The 21,564-nt window shown below is 46.3% G+C and overlaps 1 protein-coding gene across 1 annotated transcript; it reads left to right on the top strand.

The window, feature by feature from the left end:
* The first annotated feature begins 492 nt into the window (after positions 1-492).
* Positions 493-20,715, top strand: LOC311367142 (serine protease HTRA1B-like). Its single transcript, XM_084485980.1, has 10 exons — positions 493-1,023; positions 12,148-12,250; positions 12,625-12,739; positions 13,451-13,540; positions 16,576-16,770; positions 17,079-17,111; positions 17,684-17,798; positions 17,948-18,005; positions 18,268-18,363; positions 19,638-20,715. Exons 1-10 carry the CDS (start codon positions 591-593, stop codon positions 19,804-19,806), a joined length of 1,407 nt encoding a protein of 468 aa, XP_084342106.1. The 5' UTR covers positions 493-590; the 3' UTR covers positions 19,807-20,715.
* The last annotated feature ends 849 nt before the right edge of the window (positions 20,716-21,564 follow it).

Genomic DNA, 21,564 nt, shown 5'->3' with positions numbered 1-21,564 from the left:
CCTCTGTCCCCTGCACCTTTTACAAGCGCTCAATTAATTTGTTACATGGGGCAGGGGTCTCAAGTCTCACGCATTGGGCGTGACACGCACGCATTTCAACCCATTCATGTGGTCTGATAGTGGTGTTAAGGGGTTGACTGTGAAAGCTCTGAGAGACCCAGGGCTAAGGTCTGTGATGAAATAATCTACACTAGGCCTACTACTGCCGCGATATGAGCCATAGGGGTCTCCGCGGGATCTACCGTTGACGATGTACAGTCCCTGGGTGCGGAACATCTGTAAAAGTTGTAGTCCATGTTTGTTTGTAGTTTTGTCGTAGTTATCTCTCTCGCTCTCTCTCTCGCTCTCTCTCTCGTCATTCCTCCTCTACCAATGGCTGTCCGTGTTTAACCTGCCGGCAACGCGTCGTTGGTTTATAAACGGAGATCTGCTGAATCAGATCAGAGCACTTACTGCTGCTGCCTGCCTCCAGATCTCCGACCTGACGGACCACGTGACCTCCTCACTTCTGTTAAATAGATAGATTCAATAGATTTACTAGAGGGGAACTTTTAAAGCACTTAAATTCAACTTGTCATCTGTCTAGAGTCATGTTTCTTTACTTGCTCCTCGTCGCTCCCGCGCTGCTCGTCGAGGCGCGGATCAGCAGACGTGACGTCATCGGCTGTCCGGAGACCTGCGACCTCCCGAAGTGTCCCCCGACCCCCGCGGACTGTCCCGCCGGAGAGGCGCTAGACCAGTGCGACTGCTGCCCGGTTTGCGCGGCCGGCGACGGTGAGGCGTGCGGCGGCGCGCGGTGTGCGGACGGGATGGAGTGCGTGGTGAGCTTCGGCACTGAGGCGTCGGCCACCGTGCGGCGACGCGGCACAAGCGGCGTCTGCGCCTGCACGACCGCCAGCCCGGTGTGCGGCAGCGACGGCGTATCCTACCGCGACGTGTGCGAGCTGAAGCGCGTGAGCAACCTGGCCCGGAGGCTGCGGCAGCGAAGTGTCGTCCTCATCCAGAGGGGCGCATGCGGTAAAGGTGAGCGATGGACACCTACAAGCTCACATAGTCTACCTAAAACTAAAAGCCTGCTACACACCGGCGCCGAAGCGCCGCGGTGCGCATTTTACGTGCAAATGCCGCCCCTAGCACCAATAGGAAGCGTCGCGCTGCAGCACCGTTGTGACTTTTGAAAGCAGCAGATCAGCAAACATAGTCGGTATAGGCTACCATAACGTTATACCAGTTGTTTTATGACTACATATATGGCCCTGATGCCAATGATCCTCTGTTTGTGCTTACAATGATGAGTCTCTTCAATTCATAGTCACTTTATGTACTGTCGGGCACTTTGTTTACGGTTTAGTCACTTTATTTACTGTCATTGCTCATTCTCTTTGCATTGTGGAATTTACTACTGCATCAACAATATCCATATGTACAGGACCCTGTATCAAGCCGGGATGTACAAAACAGCTTTAAAGGAGACATATTATGGTGTTTTCCCAACAAGTAAACATAGTATATGAGTTCCAGAAAACATGTTTTTGAAGCTGTTTGCTGGAAATAGCTTTTAGGAAAAAAAATCTTGCCTACCACTACCGCTGTTTCTGGTGTCTGTTTCTGGTGTCCCAGATCTCTATATCTATATAATTTTATATTATATTATATAATTATATTATATTATATATATATCTAATATAATATCTAATATCACGGCCAAAAGCTATGTGCGCCTCGGATGATATTATGAATCATAAAGACTGCATCTGACGTCTCTGGTTCTTCCACAACAAGTAGCCTAAAGACTCGTAGTGGGGGTTATCTCGGCCATGGTTGAGAAGAAGTTGTGTTTGATGTAGTGTAACGTTATGTAGTGGGTGCACTGTAAAAACGATAACTTGAAATTGTAGGTCTTAAAAGGATTTTTACATTGAGTGAACATAAAACTACAAGTTGCACTGTAAACTGTTTATTTGAGCTGTTTCAACTAACTTACAAACGTTTCTGGTTAAAAGTTGATCTCACTCCATAAACTGAGTTGACAAAATAAACAAATACGAATTGAATCATATGGTTCCAACTTCCCATGCGTTAGCGCCCGGAGGTGGTGGAATAGGTGGTTGATTTCATACATGTTATTATTTCACTCCTCCCCTGTCCCTCTTAAAGTGCTTAGGCCCGGTTTTGCTGTGGGACAGGAGGTCCCACAGCAAGGTGGTGGTGGAGGTGGGCGAGAGGAGTGGTAGTGTGTATGAGTGTCGGTTGGAGATAGCTGGTGGTGGTTGAGTTTTTGTTGTTTTTGGTTGTTTCTACTTGTTTTGGATTGATTGGTTATTGATTGATTTATTTTGATTGTTTTGATTGTTTCTTTGGTACAGAATCCCATCTAGGTGGGCATCTGTTTTAAGGGGGGGATGTGACGACCCAGGTGGGTCTTTGACCCCGACCCTGCTGTTTGTATGCCTGTGTTGCTCTACCTACTAATTAGGAGATTGTCGGCAGGTGTGGGTTGGACCGGGACCGCAGTATATAGAGCCTACCCAGACAGACCTGGGCCCCGTTTCCCGATAACGATGGATCCATGCTCGTCCGATCATTCTTGTGATGGATCTTACAATGCATCGTAACTTTTTTCCTGCTCGGTAGGAGGGGGAGACGCAGGAATGTTGTTGGATTAAACTATATTTTGTGGCAGCAAAAAAATATCTCCCCATCAAGGCCAACAGCAGAGTAGCCTACGAAAAGAATAGACTAATATGAATGCTACAAATATTAAAACACTATTGATTAGGTCTAGGCCGACATATGCTACATCAGTCCTAATCCCGAACGCACCGTGCGTAGGCCCAGTGGCGGTTTTAGGTGCACACGAGCACACGAAAAAAAAAAGATCTGCGCATTTTCTATTATCGATCATCCCCCCTCCCCCATCAACAACTCCGCCAGCCCGTAATCATGCCCCCCCCCCCCGTCAACAACTCCGCCTGACCGCAATCGCCCCCCCCCCGCTACTGCGTAGGTCTACATAGCATGTGTGACAACTATAGCATTTATTTAAATGTGCTGATTTCTGAAACATGCTTTGCACCGTAAAGAGGGCAGACTTTCTCTGATTCCGCAGAAGGCTTCATTCATTCATTCAGTGATTGGCGCGCCGCGCACTCGTCTAGAGACTTTGGTGTCAACATTAAAAATGCGACGTTCCATTCATTCATTATCATTCAAACGCAGAGGCATTGACACGACTATTGCTGTTGCTGGTCTAGATCGATTCCTGCCCATATTGTTGGGCAGGGGTATGATGGTGCGGGCAATGTAAGCAAAGGCACGCATCGCAGCAGTTTCCCGCAGCAGTCTACGTTCACTGCAGAAACCACGCTCTCAACTTGGCGATTGTGCATTCCACTAAGGTCAGGGATGTTCGTAACTGTCTAGACACGGTCCAATAAATAGTGAACTTCATCACAGCCTCACCGAAGCGCCTACAGTGCTTTATGGCAAACAATTGCAACAAAAAACGCCTGCAGAAATTCTCAGACACCCACTGGTCTCAGCATGATTCATGTATGTCTTCTGTCATTGATCAATATGAGGACATTTTAACCACGATGATTGAATTAAAATCAGAGGGAGACAGCAAGTGCAGCTCGCAAGCGACCTCCCACACAAGCAATGGAATCATTTGTATATAATATATTGGCGGTAACCACTGTTTTTGGGGTATTGCGAAATAGCGCCAGCTGGACATTCCGTGGTATTGGATGTGTTTTATTAAAACACATCCAATACCACGGAATGTCCATGTGTTTTATTAAAACACATCCAATACCACGGAATGTCCAGCTGGTGACTCCACTGAGGCTATAGTAACGATGCTCTTAGCGCTCTACGAGTGCCCCTGGAGCCGTCGTTAGCTACGAGAGTTTTAACGACGTCGTTACGTGACAATGCTTTCGGGAAACGGTCTGAAAACTCTGCAATGATCGTACGATGGACTTTACGACGCACGTAGGCTAACGATGCTTTCGGGGGAGACAACGTTCTCAACTACAGCCTCCTCAATCTGAACTGGTCTTTGGTTCTCTTTGGTTTTCAAGGTCTTCAGGTGCAAGTGGTTTGTGTGGCACCAGATGACAAAGTCCCTCACACGGCTCCTGTACTCCTCCTCACTATCACCCCTTATGCATCACACAATGGCCGTGTCATCAGTTCTGAATGAACATCTGAATGTGACACAGCTCAGAGTTGTAACAGAAGTCAGAGATGTAAAGGGTGAAGAGTAGAGGGGCAAGTACAGTGTTGCTCCTGTACTACTGACCAAAGTGTCAGACGTGATGTCCTTCAGCTTGACATACTGTGGTCTGTCAGTGAGGGAGCTGGAAATCCAAGACACCAGGCAGGGGTCTGCTCGCATTTTGGCCAGTTTGTCCTGATGCAGAAGGGGTTGAAGGGTGTTGAAGGCACTTGAAAAATCCAAAAACATAATCCTGACTGTGCCACTCCCCTTATCCAGATGCGATTGGGCCCGGTGTTGGAGGTAGAGGACAGTATCTTCCACACCCACCTTTGTTCAGTAGGCAAACTGTAATGGGTCCTGGGCATGTTGCACCTGAGGCCTGAACAGGTTGAGGAAGAGCCGCTCCAGTGTGTGCTTGTGAGTGTGTGTGTGTGTGTGTGTGTGTGTGTGTGTGTGTGTGTGTGTGTGTGTGTGTGTGTGTGTGTGTGTGTGTGTGTGTGTGTGTGTGTGTGTGTGTGTGCTGCTGTGATTAAAATGTAATTTTCATCATTGTAATGAGCAGTTTTCTATTGTAATTAGTCTGAATGCAGTGTTATGTGTGTGGTTGTGTATTGGCTGTATTTCAGATGGATTGCTGCAGTTCATATGAGGAGAAGCAGAGATGTATTGAAGAGATACAGAGAGGAGATCTCTCCATTTCACTACTCAGCTCTAATAATTAGGGGTTTCCATGTCTCAGTACATTGAAAATACCCACAATACCCCCCCCCCCCACAAACACACACACAAACATTGCGCACACACACACACAATCCCCCACACACTCTAATAATAATGTCCATCCCATCTTTAACTAACAGTCCAACTGTTCTATGAGGGATTACTTGGTGATTCAGGCGTGGATGCAGCTCCTTCCAAACATTCTTACAGCGTGACTCTCTCTGTACAGAGGAGATTTACCCACAATGCTCTCTGGTGGCTTTATAAAGAGATACTAAATACCTCCTGGTTCATGTTACTGTTCGAGGACAGTTTATTATTATTCCCCACCCTAAAGGCTTCCCTTAGCAAGGAACCCTTATCCCTTAACCTTCCCCTTAATGACCTGCATCTGAATTCACAGGAGGTCAACTTGGATACAAGTGTCTGCTACACAGTAACACATCTATATGGGTTTTCCTCTGGGTTTTCTTGAGGACTTTAAAGTAATAGCATCTGGCAAAACTAATCCTGGACCCAAACCATTCAGCTCGGTCAACATTAGCGCAGAGCGCCGCTGGTCAGCGCTTGGGGCGGGGTGCATTAGTGCATATGGGAGAGGACACACAATGCACGTAGACACAATACACTCCAACACACACTCTCACATGCACCTCTCTCTAACCACACACACACACACACCTCTACACATACTCACACAAACGAGAAAAAGCATTTTCACTGAATAGCCTTACCGTGAACCCATAAAAAACCCATAATCACTAGCATCAGAAGAGCAGCTCATCATCACAGGTGGAGACATGGCCTGATAAACGTTTAGTAAAGCTCTTGGATCGCAAAAAAATCAGGAAGTCTATGAAGATCAGTCTATGGCATCTGCTGCTAGCTGAAACACGCAGGCTACAACGACAACGATAAGATCCTGCCAGCGAGTGCCGGCCTCCTTCATGAGGTCGCTGTAGAAATATGCAGGACGCTCACCTGACTTGGTCTCAGAGTGTTGCTGAGAGATGAGACCTCGTTGTTATCGTAATTCATTTTTCAATCTGACAGTTATTGCTGGAGCACTTGGACGGCTGCCATTTGCTCCCACAGTGAATCCATTCACTTTTTTGTTTCTGGCTTACTGCTGTGGTATACCCATTGGTTCTAACATTTAAAATGATCAGCAAATATGTAGTAAATGATTTAAGCTTACCACTATATATGCATAGATACATAGATACATAATACATATATGGAAATATGGCATTTATCATTAAGGAAGTTCAGACTTTGGACCGCTGCCTCTGCAGGAAGTGGATCTAGCTCTGACTGGTTGTTGCTCAGGCACGGGCATATAGAGTAGTCCACCAACTCCTGGTTGGTTCTTGGGAGGTCTTCGGCTGGAGATGGCTCCTCTTATAATAATAATAATAAATTTTATTTAGAAGGCGCCTTTCTGGACACTCAAGGTCACGTACACAAAGTAAAAAACACATCAAAAAAGAAAACACATCAATATTAATAGTAGTAAAAAAACACAATAATATCAATAAAACACAGAATAAGGACCGTTACAAAAAAAAAGGGACAGGGAATTGACATCAGAGAGAATAGGCAATTTTAAACAGATGAGTTTTGAGTTGTGATTTGAAATGGGGGAGTGAGTCAGCGTTTCTAAGTAGGGGTAGTAGAGAGTTCCAGAGGCGGGGGGCAGAGCGGCTGAATGCTCTGCTCCCCATGGTGGTGAGACGGGCAGAGGGGACAGACAGGTGGAAAGCCTGCTGAGGAGGGTGGTGTGACAGATGGTGTCAAAAGCTGCACTTAGGTCGAGGAGGATGAGGATGGTGAGTAGTCCAGAGTCAGATGCCATGAGGAGGTCATTGGTGATTTTGATGAGTGCTGTTTCAGTGCTATGGAGTGGGTGACAACCGGACTGGAACTGTTCATACAGGTTGTTGTGGGATAGGTGAGAATGGAACTGGGAGGCAACTGTTTTTTCAAGGATTTTGGAAATGAAGGGTAGATTGGAGATAGGACGGAGGTTGTTGAAGTTGGAGGGGTCAGCACCAGGTTTTTTCACAATTGGGGTAATGGCAGCAGTTTTGAAAGGTGTAGGGACAGATCCAGTGGTGAGGGGGACCAGAGAAGGGAGGCAGGTTTTGACAAGTTGGGTTGGGAGGGGGTCCAATTGACAGGTGGATGGTTTGGATTTCCGGATGAGCTCTGTGATTTCTGAGAGAGTGGGGAGATGGAAGGAGGAGAATGAGAGTGTAGGTGGGGGAAGGTCGGCGGAGGTGCTGAGGTGAGGCATTGATCCAAGGTTCTGGTGGATGTTCTTGATTTTTACTGTGAAAAATGACATGATGGCATTGCAGAAGGAGGTTGTGTAGAGGTGAGGGGGGAGAGAGTCCTGGGGTTTGGTGGTATTGTTGAGTAGGGAGAAAAGTGACTTAGAGTTGCCTTGATTGGCAGTGATTAAGCTCGAGTAGTGGTGTGTTTTGGTGCTGGCAATGGAGTCCATATAGTATAAGATGTGGTTATTGTACATTTCTTTGTGTATAGTGAGACCAGTTTTTCTATAGAGTCGTTCAAGTTGTCGTTCTTTGGCTTTCATGAGTCGGAGATCAGGGGTGAACCAGGGGGCGGAGAAAGTGAAAGAGACAGATCTGTTTTTTAGTGGAGTCAGAGAATCAAGAATATTATGGAGACCAGTGTTGTAGTGAGAGACCAGGTCATCAGGGGTGGACAGATTATTGAAGTCAAGGAGGCAGGAAGAGTGGATACTTGAAGTGAGAGTGGAGGGGTTAATATTCTTTATGTTCCGGAAAGAAATGAGGCGTGGTGTTTTAGAGATGGAGAGAGTGAGTTTCACTGTAAATGAGAGGAGAAAGTGGTCAGTTATGGGGAGTACATCAGCTGTTATGTTGAGAGGGGTGACACCAGAGCAGCAGATTAAATCCAGAATATGTCCTTTGGAGTGTGTGGCAATAGTGGTATGTTGCTGACATCCAAAACTCTCTAAGCAGGAAGTGAAGTCTTTGGTGAGAGGCAGATTGGTATTGTCCATGTGGATATTAAAATCACCCAGCAGTATTATGTTTGGTGAGAGAGAGGATAGATGGGTGAGAAAAGCAGCAGAGTCAATTAAAAAGTCACTATTCGGTTTTGGGGAGCGGTAGACAGTAGCAATAATGGTTGGAGTGGGACCAGACAACTCACAGACAGTGGACTCGAACGAGCCGGAGACTGGCACGGACACCGGTGAGACTTTCCAGTTCTCGCAATAAATGATCGCAAGACCTCCTCCCCGGCCGGAGCCACGGGGTTGACAGATGTAAACAAACCCACCAGGAGTGGATCATTCAGCTGAGAATAGTCTTGGGGCTGTTGCCATGTCTCGGTTAAGCAAAGAAAGTCTAGCTTACGGTCGGTGATGAGGTCCTGGATGAGATGTCCCTTGCGTGTCAGTGAGCGGATGTTGAGCAGAGCAAAGTTGAGTGAGGTGTTGTTGCAGCTGATGGAGGTGCTAGCCGACCGAGCTAGGTGGGCTAACATGCTGTGGTCGAGAGCCCGGCTGGTGGAGCGTGGAGGGCGTCCGTCGTCGAGAGCTGGACCAGATGGATTTTATTGCTGTTGAGCTGTTATGGTGGAAATTCCAGCGGGACCCTCGGTGGATGTATCTCCGGCGAGGCTGGAAGGTGATGTCCGGGTGGAGGTGGAGTGCCTCTGGTGCAGGTCCAGGCAAGTGACAGCGCAGCCGGAGCAGGTCAGTGGCCGAGTACTGTAGTCTACTCTTGCGCCAACTGACAGAATCCTCAACCAGGCTCCTGTTCTCTTCCTCCCGTCAAGCCTTGACACCCCACAATGGGGGTGTCGTCTGCATAGGGGGAACCAGTCTCTTGTGGGGCCCTATGTACTGTGTGAGCTAGTCCGTAATCCAGGTGACTAGGTGTGCATCCACCTAGTCACCATTCTCGTCCGCAGGAGGGGAAAGGTAAGGTTCAGGCCCGGTAAGAGGATGGCTTCCTCCTCTCTCACCTGCTGCTGATAGACCAACAACGGGGACAGAGGGCGTGGCTGAACCCGGGGACAGAGGGCGTGGCTGAACCCGGGGGGAGGTGACAAGCTGCTGCTCACTGGTCTGAGGTCATCAAGTCCCCTCCCACCATTCTTGGGCACTGGAACGCCGGACGCCTTACAGAGTTCTGGAAGGTTCCTGACGTGATGGATGGGTCTTCCCCACTCGAGCTCAGCAGCCTGTGAACCCCCACGTTCACACTGAAGTGCACAATAGCACGGAGAAGGAACTAGAAAAAGATCCAATGAAGGCTTTTCTCAACAAAACAAAAGCAGACGAGCTCCTAAGAAGGCCGCCACTCATGTTGGCACCGTGCTGTGGTGGACCACCAGATCAGTCACTCTCTGTAACACTCCAGACACCAAGGTCCTTGTTTCCCAAATGGTTTGAAATTCAATGTGAGATGAATCAGAGTTCCAGAAGATTGATCAGAACAGTGATAAACTGTCCCACATGGTCATTAATCACGGCTTCAGGTTTCTGTCGGCATGTCCAGTGTTATCTACACTCCAGCAAGCCTGAGTTTGTTCTGTTTTGTATTATTTGCTGTGTGAATTTCCAACACCAGATATCCGTTTGTATTGATAGAATAGGTCAACCTCTCTGAATCTCTTGCATAAGTTATTTGATATATCAATAATATATACATCCTGATATATTTATATATTCTATAATATATGATATATTTAAAATACAGGACAGATGGGGGCAACGGATGGATCTGGTTGTCATCTAAAACATGGGAGGAATTTGACAGCCAAAGTTGACTATTTATTTACTTTGCAGATGCTTTTATCCAAAGCAACTTTGGATGATTATAAACATGTCATTGAGAAGCAGGTAAGGGTTTAGGGCATCTTGCTCAAGGATACCTACAGGTTAGAGCTTTATAGATCAGGGATCATTGTTCAAATGAAGAGGTGAACCATCTCCTAATAGACCAGGGCGGTTTGCTCATTGGACATCAGATGGGCAAATCGCAGATAACCTCCAAACAGATGTTTTGGTTGGTCGCTTGGAGTGTTGTATAGGGTGAAACAAGAACATTATACAGAGTCACAGGCACACACAATTCCACATGATATATTGTGGTACAACACACCCTCTGAAAAAAATTCTTCAAAAATCCACTTTTCTTAAAAGAGTTAAAAAATGTAGCGCCCTTCCCTCCCACTTCCTCAATTACACACACACAAACACACAAACAAACACACACAAGCACCCACACACACACGCAAACAGAGTGTCTTACACTAACACGACTCATCTGTGTCATCCATCTTCTTGAACGCACCCCTAAACACTCTTACAGATGTTAGTGAACTACTGGGCCTTGAGTCATGGAGCAAACCCATAGGTCCCCCAGCTGCTGTCCCAGCTGCTGGGGACCCTACCTCTCACCGCAGTCCACATCTGGCCTGGTCAGCACTAGTCCCCTGGTCCGCACCCCGAGGGTCGACCGTTCCTCAGAGTCAGTCTATTGCGTGGGAAGCTAGCTTGTTCCAATATGTTCAGTCAACTTTACAAACTGTCTTTAATACATTTAAATATTTCTTAAAGACAGATAGTGTGTAGGCATAAACTGTACAATATATGGACATACCTGTGGCTCTACATTTATTTTTGTTTGTCTCTGAAAGTATGCATGTTTATGTGTATAGGTTTGTGTTTATTTATATTTGTATATCTATATTTGCATATATGCATGTGTGTATAATGTATATTTAAGTTAGTGCAACATGTGTATGCCTATGTTTCTATATTTGTATGTGTGTTTATGTTTGTGTATTTTAATGCGTGTGTATGTTTGTGTACATGTTTGCGTGCATGTTTGTGTATCACAAATACATTCATATGCATAAACGGATACCTTCACATGATCTGTGTGTGTGTTTGTATGTGTTTACTGTGGCAACCCGCCTCGGGGAGTGAACCCACCTTACTTAAAACAGCACGCAGTTCGGTTGGGTGTTCAGCCACAACGGCACGTTTAATCAAATAATAAGTCTTTCTTATAAAAGAACTAAAAGATGATTGCGTGGCGCAGCCACAACGGCTGGACTCTCAGTCCACCCCAGCCACGAGAGAGCCCCGAATGGCTGTGGAAGCCTGCCTTTTGAGCCGGTTTCCTCCCGGCTCCTCAGGTGCATCATGGTGATTGGGACCAGGGCCGGGTTGCCACACTCCTCCACCCTTTGCTGAAGCCTCGGGTGGCCTCTCGGAGGTGCGTCGGTCCTGCACCTCGCGTAGCGTCGCTGTTTCTGCTTTTTGCTTCCAACAAAAAGGTTTCACCCTGTTACGACCGGCCTAGGGGAACCGAACATAACAAAGGGTGCTCCCCTCTTTTCCCCCACTCCCAAGGATGACCAGGCACACAGGGCCAACATAAAGTAATTTATTCAATCGGTAGCATTGAGCTTCAGGGTGAGCACAGCCAAAAACAACAAACAAAACAATCTGACCCAAACTAGCTTACCTAACCAAAACCAAAGAAAACAAAAGATAACAGGTTTCTAATCTGACTCCCTATAAAATAAACAGGAGAAAAAAGAGATAAACCAAAAGAGCTACTCACCCCTACAATTACCTGGACTTGCTAAAGTTCAACACATTACAATACAATACAATTCCATACAACAAAGCCTGGTGCAGTTGGGAGTAGGGTCAAGGGAAGGTTAGTGAATGTCTCCAGCAGCGGCCATTTATAGTAGCTCCACCAGTCCATGCACCAATCAGCATCCAGCACCTGGGGAAACACCGATGGTGGTAGCACCACCCTCAGGCAGGGAGGAACAGCACCTGGAGAGAGAGAGCCTAAGGGTGGTAGCACCACCACCCTCATCAGGCAGGGAGGAACAACAGCACAGAAAAATCCACACAACACTGAAAAATACTTAATTATGACCCTGGGTCATAACACACCCAATCCCACAATCGCCACTGCCCACCCATGCCCACATTGCCCCAAAATATGCGGGTCAAGGATCGGCCTCTTCGCCCACCTGAAGACCCATAAGGACCAAGAAGGGGGACAGACATACTCGACCTTGAGTGTCCGCCGATGATGGACGTGTGTGTGTTAATGTATACGTGTGTGAGTGTGTACATACGACCCCCCAACAGTGTGTTGTGTGTTCAGAGGTCCAGCAGAATCCAGACAGCCTGCGCTTCAAGTTCAACTTCATCGCAGACGTGGTGGAGAAGATCGCTCCCGCCGTGGTCCACATCGAGCTGTACCGCAAGTGAGCTGAGCTGCACATACCGACTGTCTGAGTAGTGTTAGAGTTAGGTACTGTTGATATTAGGAAGGTTGTTTTATTATTCAAATGTTATTGAGATGGACAGTTGTAACTGTAACTGACTAACCAGAACAGACCTTAGAATGCAGTAGCTGACCTATCAGAACAGACCGTAGAATGATGAAACTGACCAATCAGAACAGACTGAAGAATGCCGTAACTGAGCAGTCAGAATCAAGTATTCAACATAACTGTGTAAAATCTATAACAGCTGTTGCAACCGTAAATAAAATGACACCAAAACAATGAAATCAATGATTCCATATCATATCTTCCATCCGTCTACTTAATGATGCCTGCTGTCCCGACTCCGTCAGGATGGTGTTCTCCAAGCGTGAGGTGGCGGTGGCCAGCGGGTCGGGCTTTGTTGTGTCAGAGGACGGCCTGATAGTGACCAACGCCCACGTGGTGGCCAACAAGCACAGGGTTAAGGTAGGGAATCAAACCCTTGTCTCCAGCAGCCAAACAAGGAATATATATCCTACCTTCTCACGCGCCTGGAAGGAGGAGCTCAGCTGGGCGTGGTGAAGAGAGAGAGAGGGCGGGGCTGTGGAGGGAGGAGCTCAGCTGGGCGTGGTCAGGAGAGAGAGAGGGCGGGGCTGTGGAGGGAGGAGCTCAGCTGGGCGTGGTGAGGAGAGAGAGAGGGCGGGGCTGTGGAGGGAGGAGCTCAGCTGGGTGTGGTGAGGAGAGAGAGAGGGCGGGGCTGTGGAGGGAGCTGACTACTTTAGTCACATGGATTACGAGAGGCCAGAGAGGGCCAGGAGCTTAGTGATGTCCGCTGCTGTTGCATGTCTCAGGTATTCCTTTGTCAAATTATTTTCATCAAAAAATCATTATTCCTCATTGTCATTGTCTTATTGTTATCGCTCCTGGGATTGTTGACTGACACAAACAGCTCAGGAAGTAAGAGAAAGGAAATGGTGTTTCAGAGCTAAGCGGTTATCTTGACCACACAGTTACAAGTAGCTTCAGAGGTCATTTGTGGTACTCTGACTACAAGGATGGCTTTTCTCTACTGAACATGAAGACATCGGTGTTGCATTGGAAAATAAATAAAAGTGAAGCAAAGCGTAGTTTTTAATCTCTTTCTATGGTGTTCTGGATCTTGTGGGTGCTTTACTAAAACCTTCCTTCCTCCACCAGGTGGAGCTGAAGAGCGGCGCCTCTTACGACGCCACAATCAAAGATGTGGATGAGAAGGCGGACATCGCTCTGATCCAAATTGACACACCGGTGAGCACACACTCATTCATGATTGGTGAAGGGCAGCTGCACCACATGTGACACATGTGACATGACAATTGCTCTGCTAAGACAGCGAGAGAGAGATAGACAAAGAGAGAGACAGAGAGAGAGACAAAGAGATAGACAAAGAGAGAGACAGAGAGAGGCAGACACACAGAGAGAGAAGTGGAATGGGATGAATCAGGGGTGAGCTAAGGAACAGATCAACAAAACATAGCATCCCCAGGAACCATGAAAGAAAAGAGACAAGAAAGAGAGATTTTCCAGAGAGGGAGAGCTCAGCAGAGAGATAGAGAGATAGTCAAGAGAGAGGGTGAAGATAGAGACTGTATAGAGGGAGGGATCAGAGAGAGAGAGAGGATCCTGGGGGATTTTGCTGCCTTTCTTTTTTTTGCACCGTTTCCATGCTGATTTTAGTGCAGAAGGAATGTAGTTTTAGAACTGTCTTCCATTTCACTGGTGTGTTGTCACATGGTGCAGCCAGGGCGGGACAGAGCAGACACATCTCTCCGTTGAGAAGCTGTGAAGAATACAGAGGGCTGTGTCTGTGCTGTGTCTGTGCTGTGTCTGTGCTGCGTCTGTGCTGCGTCTGGGCGTCACTCCGGTAGAAAGGTGTTGGATTTGGTTTCCTTCTGGGTTATATATATGATGAAGACATATGATGAAGATGAAGATTTGACCGGGTCAAATTTAATATAATAAATTAATAGTACAATAAAAAAATTACGTGAGATACAAATAAAATGGCATAACATAAAAGCCTACTCTACTGATATTCCTCCCAAAATCACTCCCAAACACACATGGTAAGGATCAACTCGCTCTCTCTCTCTCTCTCTCTTTTTTTTGTTTTTGTAACAAAATGAGAGAACACATCTGTATGTCATTACAAGAATACACTGACACACACACACACACACACACACACACACACACATCCGTTCATAAACACAGCCAACTCATCCAGAAACAACAGAGGGTACTGAAAGCCCTTAATCCAATATTGTGTGTGTGTGTGTGTGTGGTGCTGTGGGTAAACAGAGTGACAGTAACAGAGTGAAGCCCTTCTGGAGGTCCCCACACACTCTGAGGGTTTCATACGCTCCCTTTGGAGAGAAGGATAACAGCGTGTCACACGCTGAGGAAACAGTCTCCTGCTTGTCTGTCAGCGCTTCAGACGTCCAATGACAACTCATTTAGGAGTCATGAGAAGAATGTACCGACACTAAGTTTGTGCATGAACTTCAAAAGAACTAGTTCATTGAACAAATTCATTTTTCTATGAACTTTGAACTGAACTTAACATATTTTTAAAGGTCCCATGGCATGAAAATGTCACTTTATGAGGTTTTCTAACATTAATATGAGTTCCCCTAGCCTGCCTATGGTCCCCCAGTAGCTAGAAATGGCATTAGGTGTAAAACGAGCACTAGGTATCCTGCATTAGATAACGAGCACTAGGCTCTGCCTTTGAAAAAACAAAGCTCAGATGTGCCGATTTGGAATTTTCCCCATATGTCGTCATACTGGGACATGTTACCTCCCCTTTCTCTGCTTGGCCCGCCCAGAGAATTTGGCCCGCCAATGAGACAATGAGCTACGACCGCCACGTGTGTGTGTGTGTGTGTGTGTGTGTGTGTGTGTGTGTGTGTGTGTGTGTGTGTGTGAATACACACACTGTAACGCAAGTGTTGTACACTTCTTTGTTATTTGGATAACCGTTCTGCAGTTGGTGTTATGGCGCATAACACACAAGACAATAAGGCAAGCTTGCGCAAAGCTTGCATTTAGTGAAAAGACTAGACTGCATCGGGTTCTCTGACGTCTCTGGTATTTCCACAACGAGACTCGTAGTGGGGGTTATCTCAGCCATGGTTGAGAAGGAATTGGGGGAAAGGAACTTTGGCTTTGACTCCCTGAAGTACATGAACCGCGACATGGAGGAGAAAGGGATTTTTGATTGTCTCCCTCCGGAGCCCCGCTGCCCGCTGCCGAGGCACCATCGCCTCGGCAGCGGGCAGCGGGGCTCCGGCGGGAGACAATCCTGGGAGACAATCGTGGGCAACAATCCTTTTCTCCTCCATGTCGCAGTTCAGTCTACTTCAGATTGACGTGGAAGTACCAGAGACGTCAGAGAACCCGACGCAGTAGTTTGAGATTCATAATATTGTCTGGTGGCGCACACAGATTTTGGCCCAACCCATTTTGTGACCTTCTGAATTGATCCAGGTCCAGAATGACATGTTTATTAAATAGAGTTACTGCCTCAGTTGTGATGAATGAAACAGGTGTACAAATAATACCCACAACAATTTGAGATTGTAGTGATGGGCAGCTGGTAATGGAGAGGATTCATTTTAAAAGATAAGCACAGAATACTCACTCCCACAGTTTTTCTTGAACTATTTTGTGTGAACTTGCACAACACTGCCAACACTGGAATTCAGATCAGGATCCAAGTCCTGTGAGGTAGCTGAATCGTGACTTTTGTGTATCGTTACACCCCTAATGTTTGTATGTGTGTGTGTGTGTGTGTGTGTGTGTGTGTGTGTGTGCGTGTGTGTGCTTTTACCAGACATTTCAGAATAATTGCTTTGAAGATGCGCCCCTTTAATGATTAATTCTATTAAATGACTTCTGACTGCCTTCAGTATGTGTTTGTGTGTGCTGGTGTGTCCATGGCCAAGCTCCTCAAGATATATTTTGCAGGTATCTAATTGTATGCCTTGTGTGTGTGTGTGTGTGTGTGTGTGTGTGTGTGTGTGTGTGTGTGTGTGTGTGTGTGTGTGTGTGTGTGTGTGTGTGTGTGTGTGTGTGTATGTGTCTCCCTGTGTGTGTGTGTGTGTGTGTGTGTGTTTGTGTGTCTTCCTGTGTGTATGTGTGTGTGTGTGTGTGTGTGTGTGTGTGTGTCTCCCTGTGTGTGTGTGTGTGTGTGTGTGTGTGTGTGTGTGTGTGTGTGTGTGTCTCTCTGTCTCCCTGGGTGTGTGTGTGTGTGTGTGTGTCTCCCTGTGCTCCGGCTCCAGATCAAGCTTCCTGTGCTGCAGCTGGGCCGCTCTGCAGACCTGCGTCCTGGGGAGTTTGTGGTGGCCATCGGCAGTCCCTTCTCCCTGCAGAACACCGTCACAACCGGCATCGTCAGCACCACCCAGCGGGGGGGCAAGGAGCTGGGCCTGCGCGACTCAGACATGGACTACATCCAGACGGATGCCATCATCAACGTGAGGGCCGGGTACACACTGACAATGCAGCTCGCCACAACACCCCCAACCTAAAGGACCTCCATCAGGTCCTCATCCTCTCTGACCGTCCACCGTCTGACCGGAGACAAGGGTCGATAGGGGGCCCCTAGGGGGTCGCTAGAGGGTTGCTAGGAGCCGCTAGGGGTCGCTAGGGGATCGCTAGGGGGTCGCTAGGGGGTCGCTAGGGGTCGTTATTAGGCCCGAAAGGAAGTGCTTCCCTGCGTGACATTTAAATGTACACTGACCGTATGACCTCTGACCCCTACTGCTGTTTTCTCTCCTCACAGTACGGAAATTCTGGAGGACCGCTGGTGAATCTGGTGAGAGCAACATGAACCTGTTGTTTAAAGGGTTTGTAGGATCAGGGATGAAAATACTCACCCCGACCTAATCAGTAATGACATTGCATTGAGAAGATATTCTAGAAGTGTTCAATGTGAGAACTAAAGTCTCAAATGACAAAGCACAAACACATTTTCAACACAAAACAGACCTTTCCCGAGTCACAGTTTGACCAATGTTAACATTGGTTTCATGTCCTTTGGGGTGAAATCTTCTTTGGAGAAGCCAGCATCACGGACGATGTCGTCACTCTCCCTGCAGCTCTAAATCACAACACTCTGCGTTGCCATGGTTGCAGTTATGCCAGTAAAAGGGTGACCTTGTGTTAAACCCTCTGCATGGGTTTAACACATCTGGTATTTGTGTGTGTTTGTGGTTTGTGTGTGTGTGTGTGTGTGTGTGTGTGTGTGTGTGCATGAGTATGTATGTGTGTGCGTACGTGTATGTGTGTTTGTGCGTATGTGGGTCTGCATGTTCATTAATGTGTGTGTGGGTGTGTGTGTGTGTGTGCGTGTGTGTGTGTGTGTGTGCGTGTGTGGGTGCACTGTAGGATGGTGAGGTGATAGGCATCAACACTCTGAAGGTAACTGCAGGAATCTCCTTTGCCATCCCCTCCGACAAGATAAGACAGTTCCTGGCAGAGTCCCATGACAGACAGGCCAAAGGTACTCCATGTTTCCATGCTGACGGGCTGGGTCTAGTCCTGACTGGTCTCATTTAGGCTTGTGAACTTATCACTGCACCTCATCTTAAATCATACCAAATTACTTTTTGGACCACAATTGACAAAAAAACTTTTTTTCTTCTGCTTCAGGCCAAATGTCCCAACGGAAGAGGTACATTGGAGTCCGTATGATGACCCTCACGCCCACGTGAGTTTGGACACGACTGTCGTGCAACTCAAACCTCACAAACCACTTCACCCAACCATGTTATTCTTCTCCGTGTTGGTATTTGTTTAAATCCACGTAAATCGTCATAAACCTACATGCTGGTCAACAAATCAAAGCGTACATCATCTTTACAAATGCCATTTGACAATTCCTTGCATTTGAAACAGTGTACTTAGGAGTCAAATATGGCAGTTAATCCAGTACAGGTGCCTGTCTGTCTGACTGACTGTCCCTCCTGCAGGCTGGCTAAGGAGCTGAAGGAGAGGCAGTCGGACTTCCCTGACGTCACATCCGGCGCGTATGTCATCGAGGTTATAAGCCGCACCCCTGCTGAGACGTGAGTGGCTAACAGGGTTTAAGGGTTTAATCCCGGGATTCCCGGGAAAAGGTTATGACTGGAAACGGGAAATAAAATAAAATTTAAAAACACAATGAGTCTATTGTTTTGATACGGTAACGTTGATGGAGGTGAAACTCGAGCAGCGGGAAAGGAGCGACACACACGGCGAAACGCTGATCTGTGTCCGGGCGGGTCTGTGGACTCCAGCCACGCCGAACACACACATCCACGCCGGACACACAACCACGTGCAGCCTAACACTAGCCCCGGGAAAGGAGCAACACACACTGCGAAACACTGATCCGTGTCCCCCTTGGGAGCGGGTCCGTGGACTCTAGCCACGCCGGACACAACTTAACTTAGAGAGATTATTCCCATTTGCAGCCGCTTACAAATCTCAACAGCCACAGAAAGGTTTTAGTTTAACAGAATGGTTTAGGAATCATTCAATGTTTAACAGATTTCGTTAGTTTTTATAATGGAGTTCTGTAAAATATTGGTTTTATAAGGGTTGCCTAGACAAGTGGCATCACCTGGCATTTCATAATAAGCACTGCAGCAGATGTCACGCAGCAGAATTGATCATTGCAAACTGTGTTGATGGACATAAACTGTGTTATTTTGCCCTAATAATGATACAAATAATATAAAAAATTTCAGTTTCGGATTTGGGAACGCATATTTCAATGATACATTAGGCCTACTTGGGCAAAAAAAAAACTTGAAATGGGTCGTCTTTTCCCGACAACTGATTCATCTAATTTTGGGAAAAATATTGAACCCTACTAACAGCCTCTTAGTCAGAATGCATAATGTTGCTGGAAACTTTGTGACCACAAATGAAAAATCGTTCATGCTGACGCTAGGAAAAGGACAGAAAAGTGTTCTCAGCTTGAACTCTGACCACCAGAGATTTTTATGTAGAAGCGCGGTCTGCTTTTGGTCGTATCTGGTAGAGTGTCTCAATTGTTTGAGGTAATGGAAAGTTCCTTTCCTATTTTTTATTACAAACATTCCTCAAAAACTGGACTTAACCCCAGACTGAATCCTGGCAGTGAATCTCGGTTAACTGGCTGTCCTTGCAGCACTACACACTCAGTACACTCAGTACACTCCGTATGATTTACTGCATCTGAACTATCAACTGCTGTTTTATTGTTGTATAATTGTATTCATACAGATTTTGTTATCTTACTCTGCTATCTGACGATGTATCATGAAATAAATAAACTTAAATAACGAGCTTCTAACATCATTCGTCTCTCCTCCAGTGCGGGCCTCCAGGAGAGCGACGTCATCATCAGCATCAACGACGGACGCATCACCTCAGCCAACGATGTCAGCGCAGCCATCAGGAGAGAGGGCAAGCTGAGGACTGTGGTGCGGCGCGGGAACGAGGACGTCATCCTCAACATTGTTCCTGAGGAGATTGACCCTTGACCGCCGACCACGGACCTGAGATGACAGTCCTCTGCCTAAATGAACAAGTCCACATCGTTCAGAGCTGGCTCTCAGTGTTCCTCACAGGAACCGCTTTCTTCAAGAAAACATAATGGATAATAATAACGGAACTTGAAAATCTACCAAAGGAACCATGCTAAACTGTGCCTGACAATGCTAATAAATCAGTAATCTACAGCAGCCTTTGAGGGAATCAGCCTCCTGACCCGACAAGATGTGTTGGGTCGAGTTTATCAGTTACTAACTCATCAAACCATCCGACACCATACATCATCAAACCATCAGACACCATACATCATCAAACCATCAGACACCATACATCATCAAACCATCAAAAACCACACAAATGTGGTCCCTATTGGAATGAATAACAGTAATGGAACTGTTTTGATACAAGGCAATCGAACCGGCAACTCAAACATCATCAAAACGCCATCAAAACACTTTGTTTGTAATTTTATAATTTGGGATGATAGGCAGGATCACACATGCTAACAGACCCTCCTCACTAGGGGGTGGTCTAAGACAAGGTGTGGCTCCTCACACTAATGACAGGTCTGCTCCTTTGATGCACCAGGTGTCCAGGGTTGTGGAGTAGACCTATTGATTACAAAGGACAAGGACCAGAAGATGTTTCTGTGTGGACAGACAGAAACATCAAATGGATGGACCATCTCCTGTGACACCATTGTCCCGTACTTTGAGCGGGAACAAAAACCAGGTGTATTTTGTTTCCTTGTCCCGCTGCTTTTTTTTGGTCTCAGAATGAAACGCTATATTACCACTTGCTCTGGTATCCTTCATGTCTATTGTAATGAAGTGTGGTTTGAAATAAGTAGTTTAGTTTAGTTTAGTTTAGTTTTTGCTGGCAATTTTCTGAAATGGAATAAACATATTTTTTCAAAGTGTTGTAAATATGTTTCATTTATCATGCAAAGTGAGTGATTTCCTTGGAAAAAGGGTATTTGCTTTTCATTGTACAGTGATGTGATACTGAAATTTTTTTTTTTTCTCATCTCCAACTTTTACTTCCACGTGGATTAGCTTTACCTGCCTATCCACCATTCAGTCTGTACATTTTTTTTCTGAAAAATAATAATAATAATAATAATAATAATAAAATTATAAGTATATTTGTTGTTCAAATAGTTTAAAGAACTAGTTCACCGGTGGACATATGAAGGTTTTATGAAGTGAATAATTCTATGTATTATAAATGTGCAAAAAAAAAATTAAATCGGTTCATCCTAGCCTGAGAAAAGGCAGAAAGAGTGTTCTTATGGTCTCTCTGGCTCAGCCTCCAACTACCACAATACATTGCGCTCGCTGCTCTGCCCGCCTGTTTCGGTTTGGAGGGGGAAGGACCACTTCCGCGAGTGATAGCGGCCAACCCGCTGAAGACTGACACTTTCCCTTTGACATCCACACCAGTGAAAATCCTTCCCTCTGCTGTCCAAAGACAGTAAGTATCTGTAAGATTCTGAAAAACTACTTTACAAATGATTTAAACCAAATATTTTACCAATATATTACATATACTTACACAAGAACACTTTTTAACTCTCAACTAATCATTCTAAAGGAATAATATTTATATAATTGGTCAGCTTTACAAAAAAAACCTCTTCTTTGTTTTACAGACATCGTGCCCAGACACACCTGGGACCCTTGATTCAAGCTTTAGCACTGTGGGTGAAGCAGACGAAAGTTATCAGCCCAACACAACTGTCACCCCCA

Source organism: Micromesistius poutassou (assembly GCF_964030765.1).
Source record: "Micromesistius poutassou genome assembly, chromosome: 21".
Taxonomy (NCBI): domain Eukaryota; kingdom Metazoa; phylum Chordata; class Actinopteri; order Gadiformes; family Gadidae; genus Micromesistius; species Micromesistius poutassou.
Note: the sequence above shows the minus strand (reverse complement) of the source record. Positions and strands in the feature narration are given on the sequence as shown.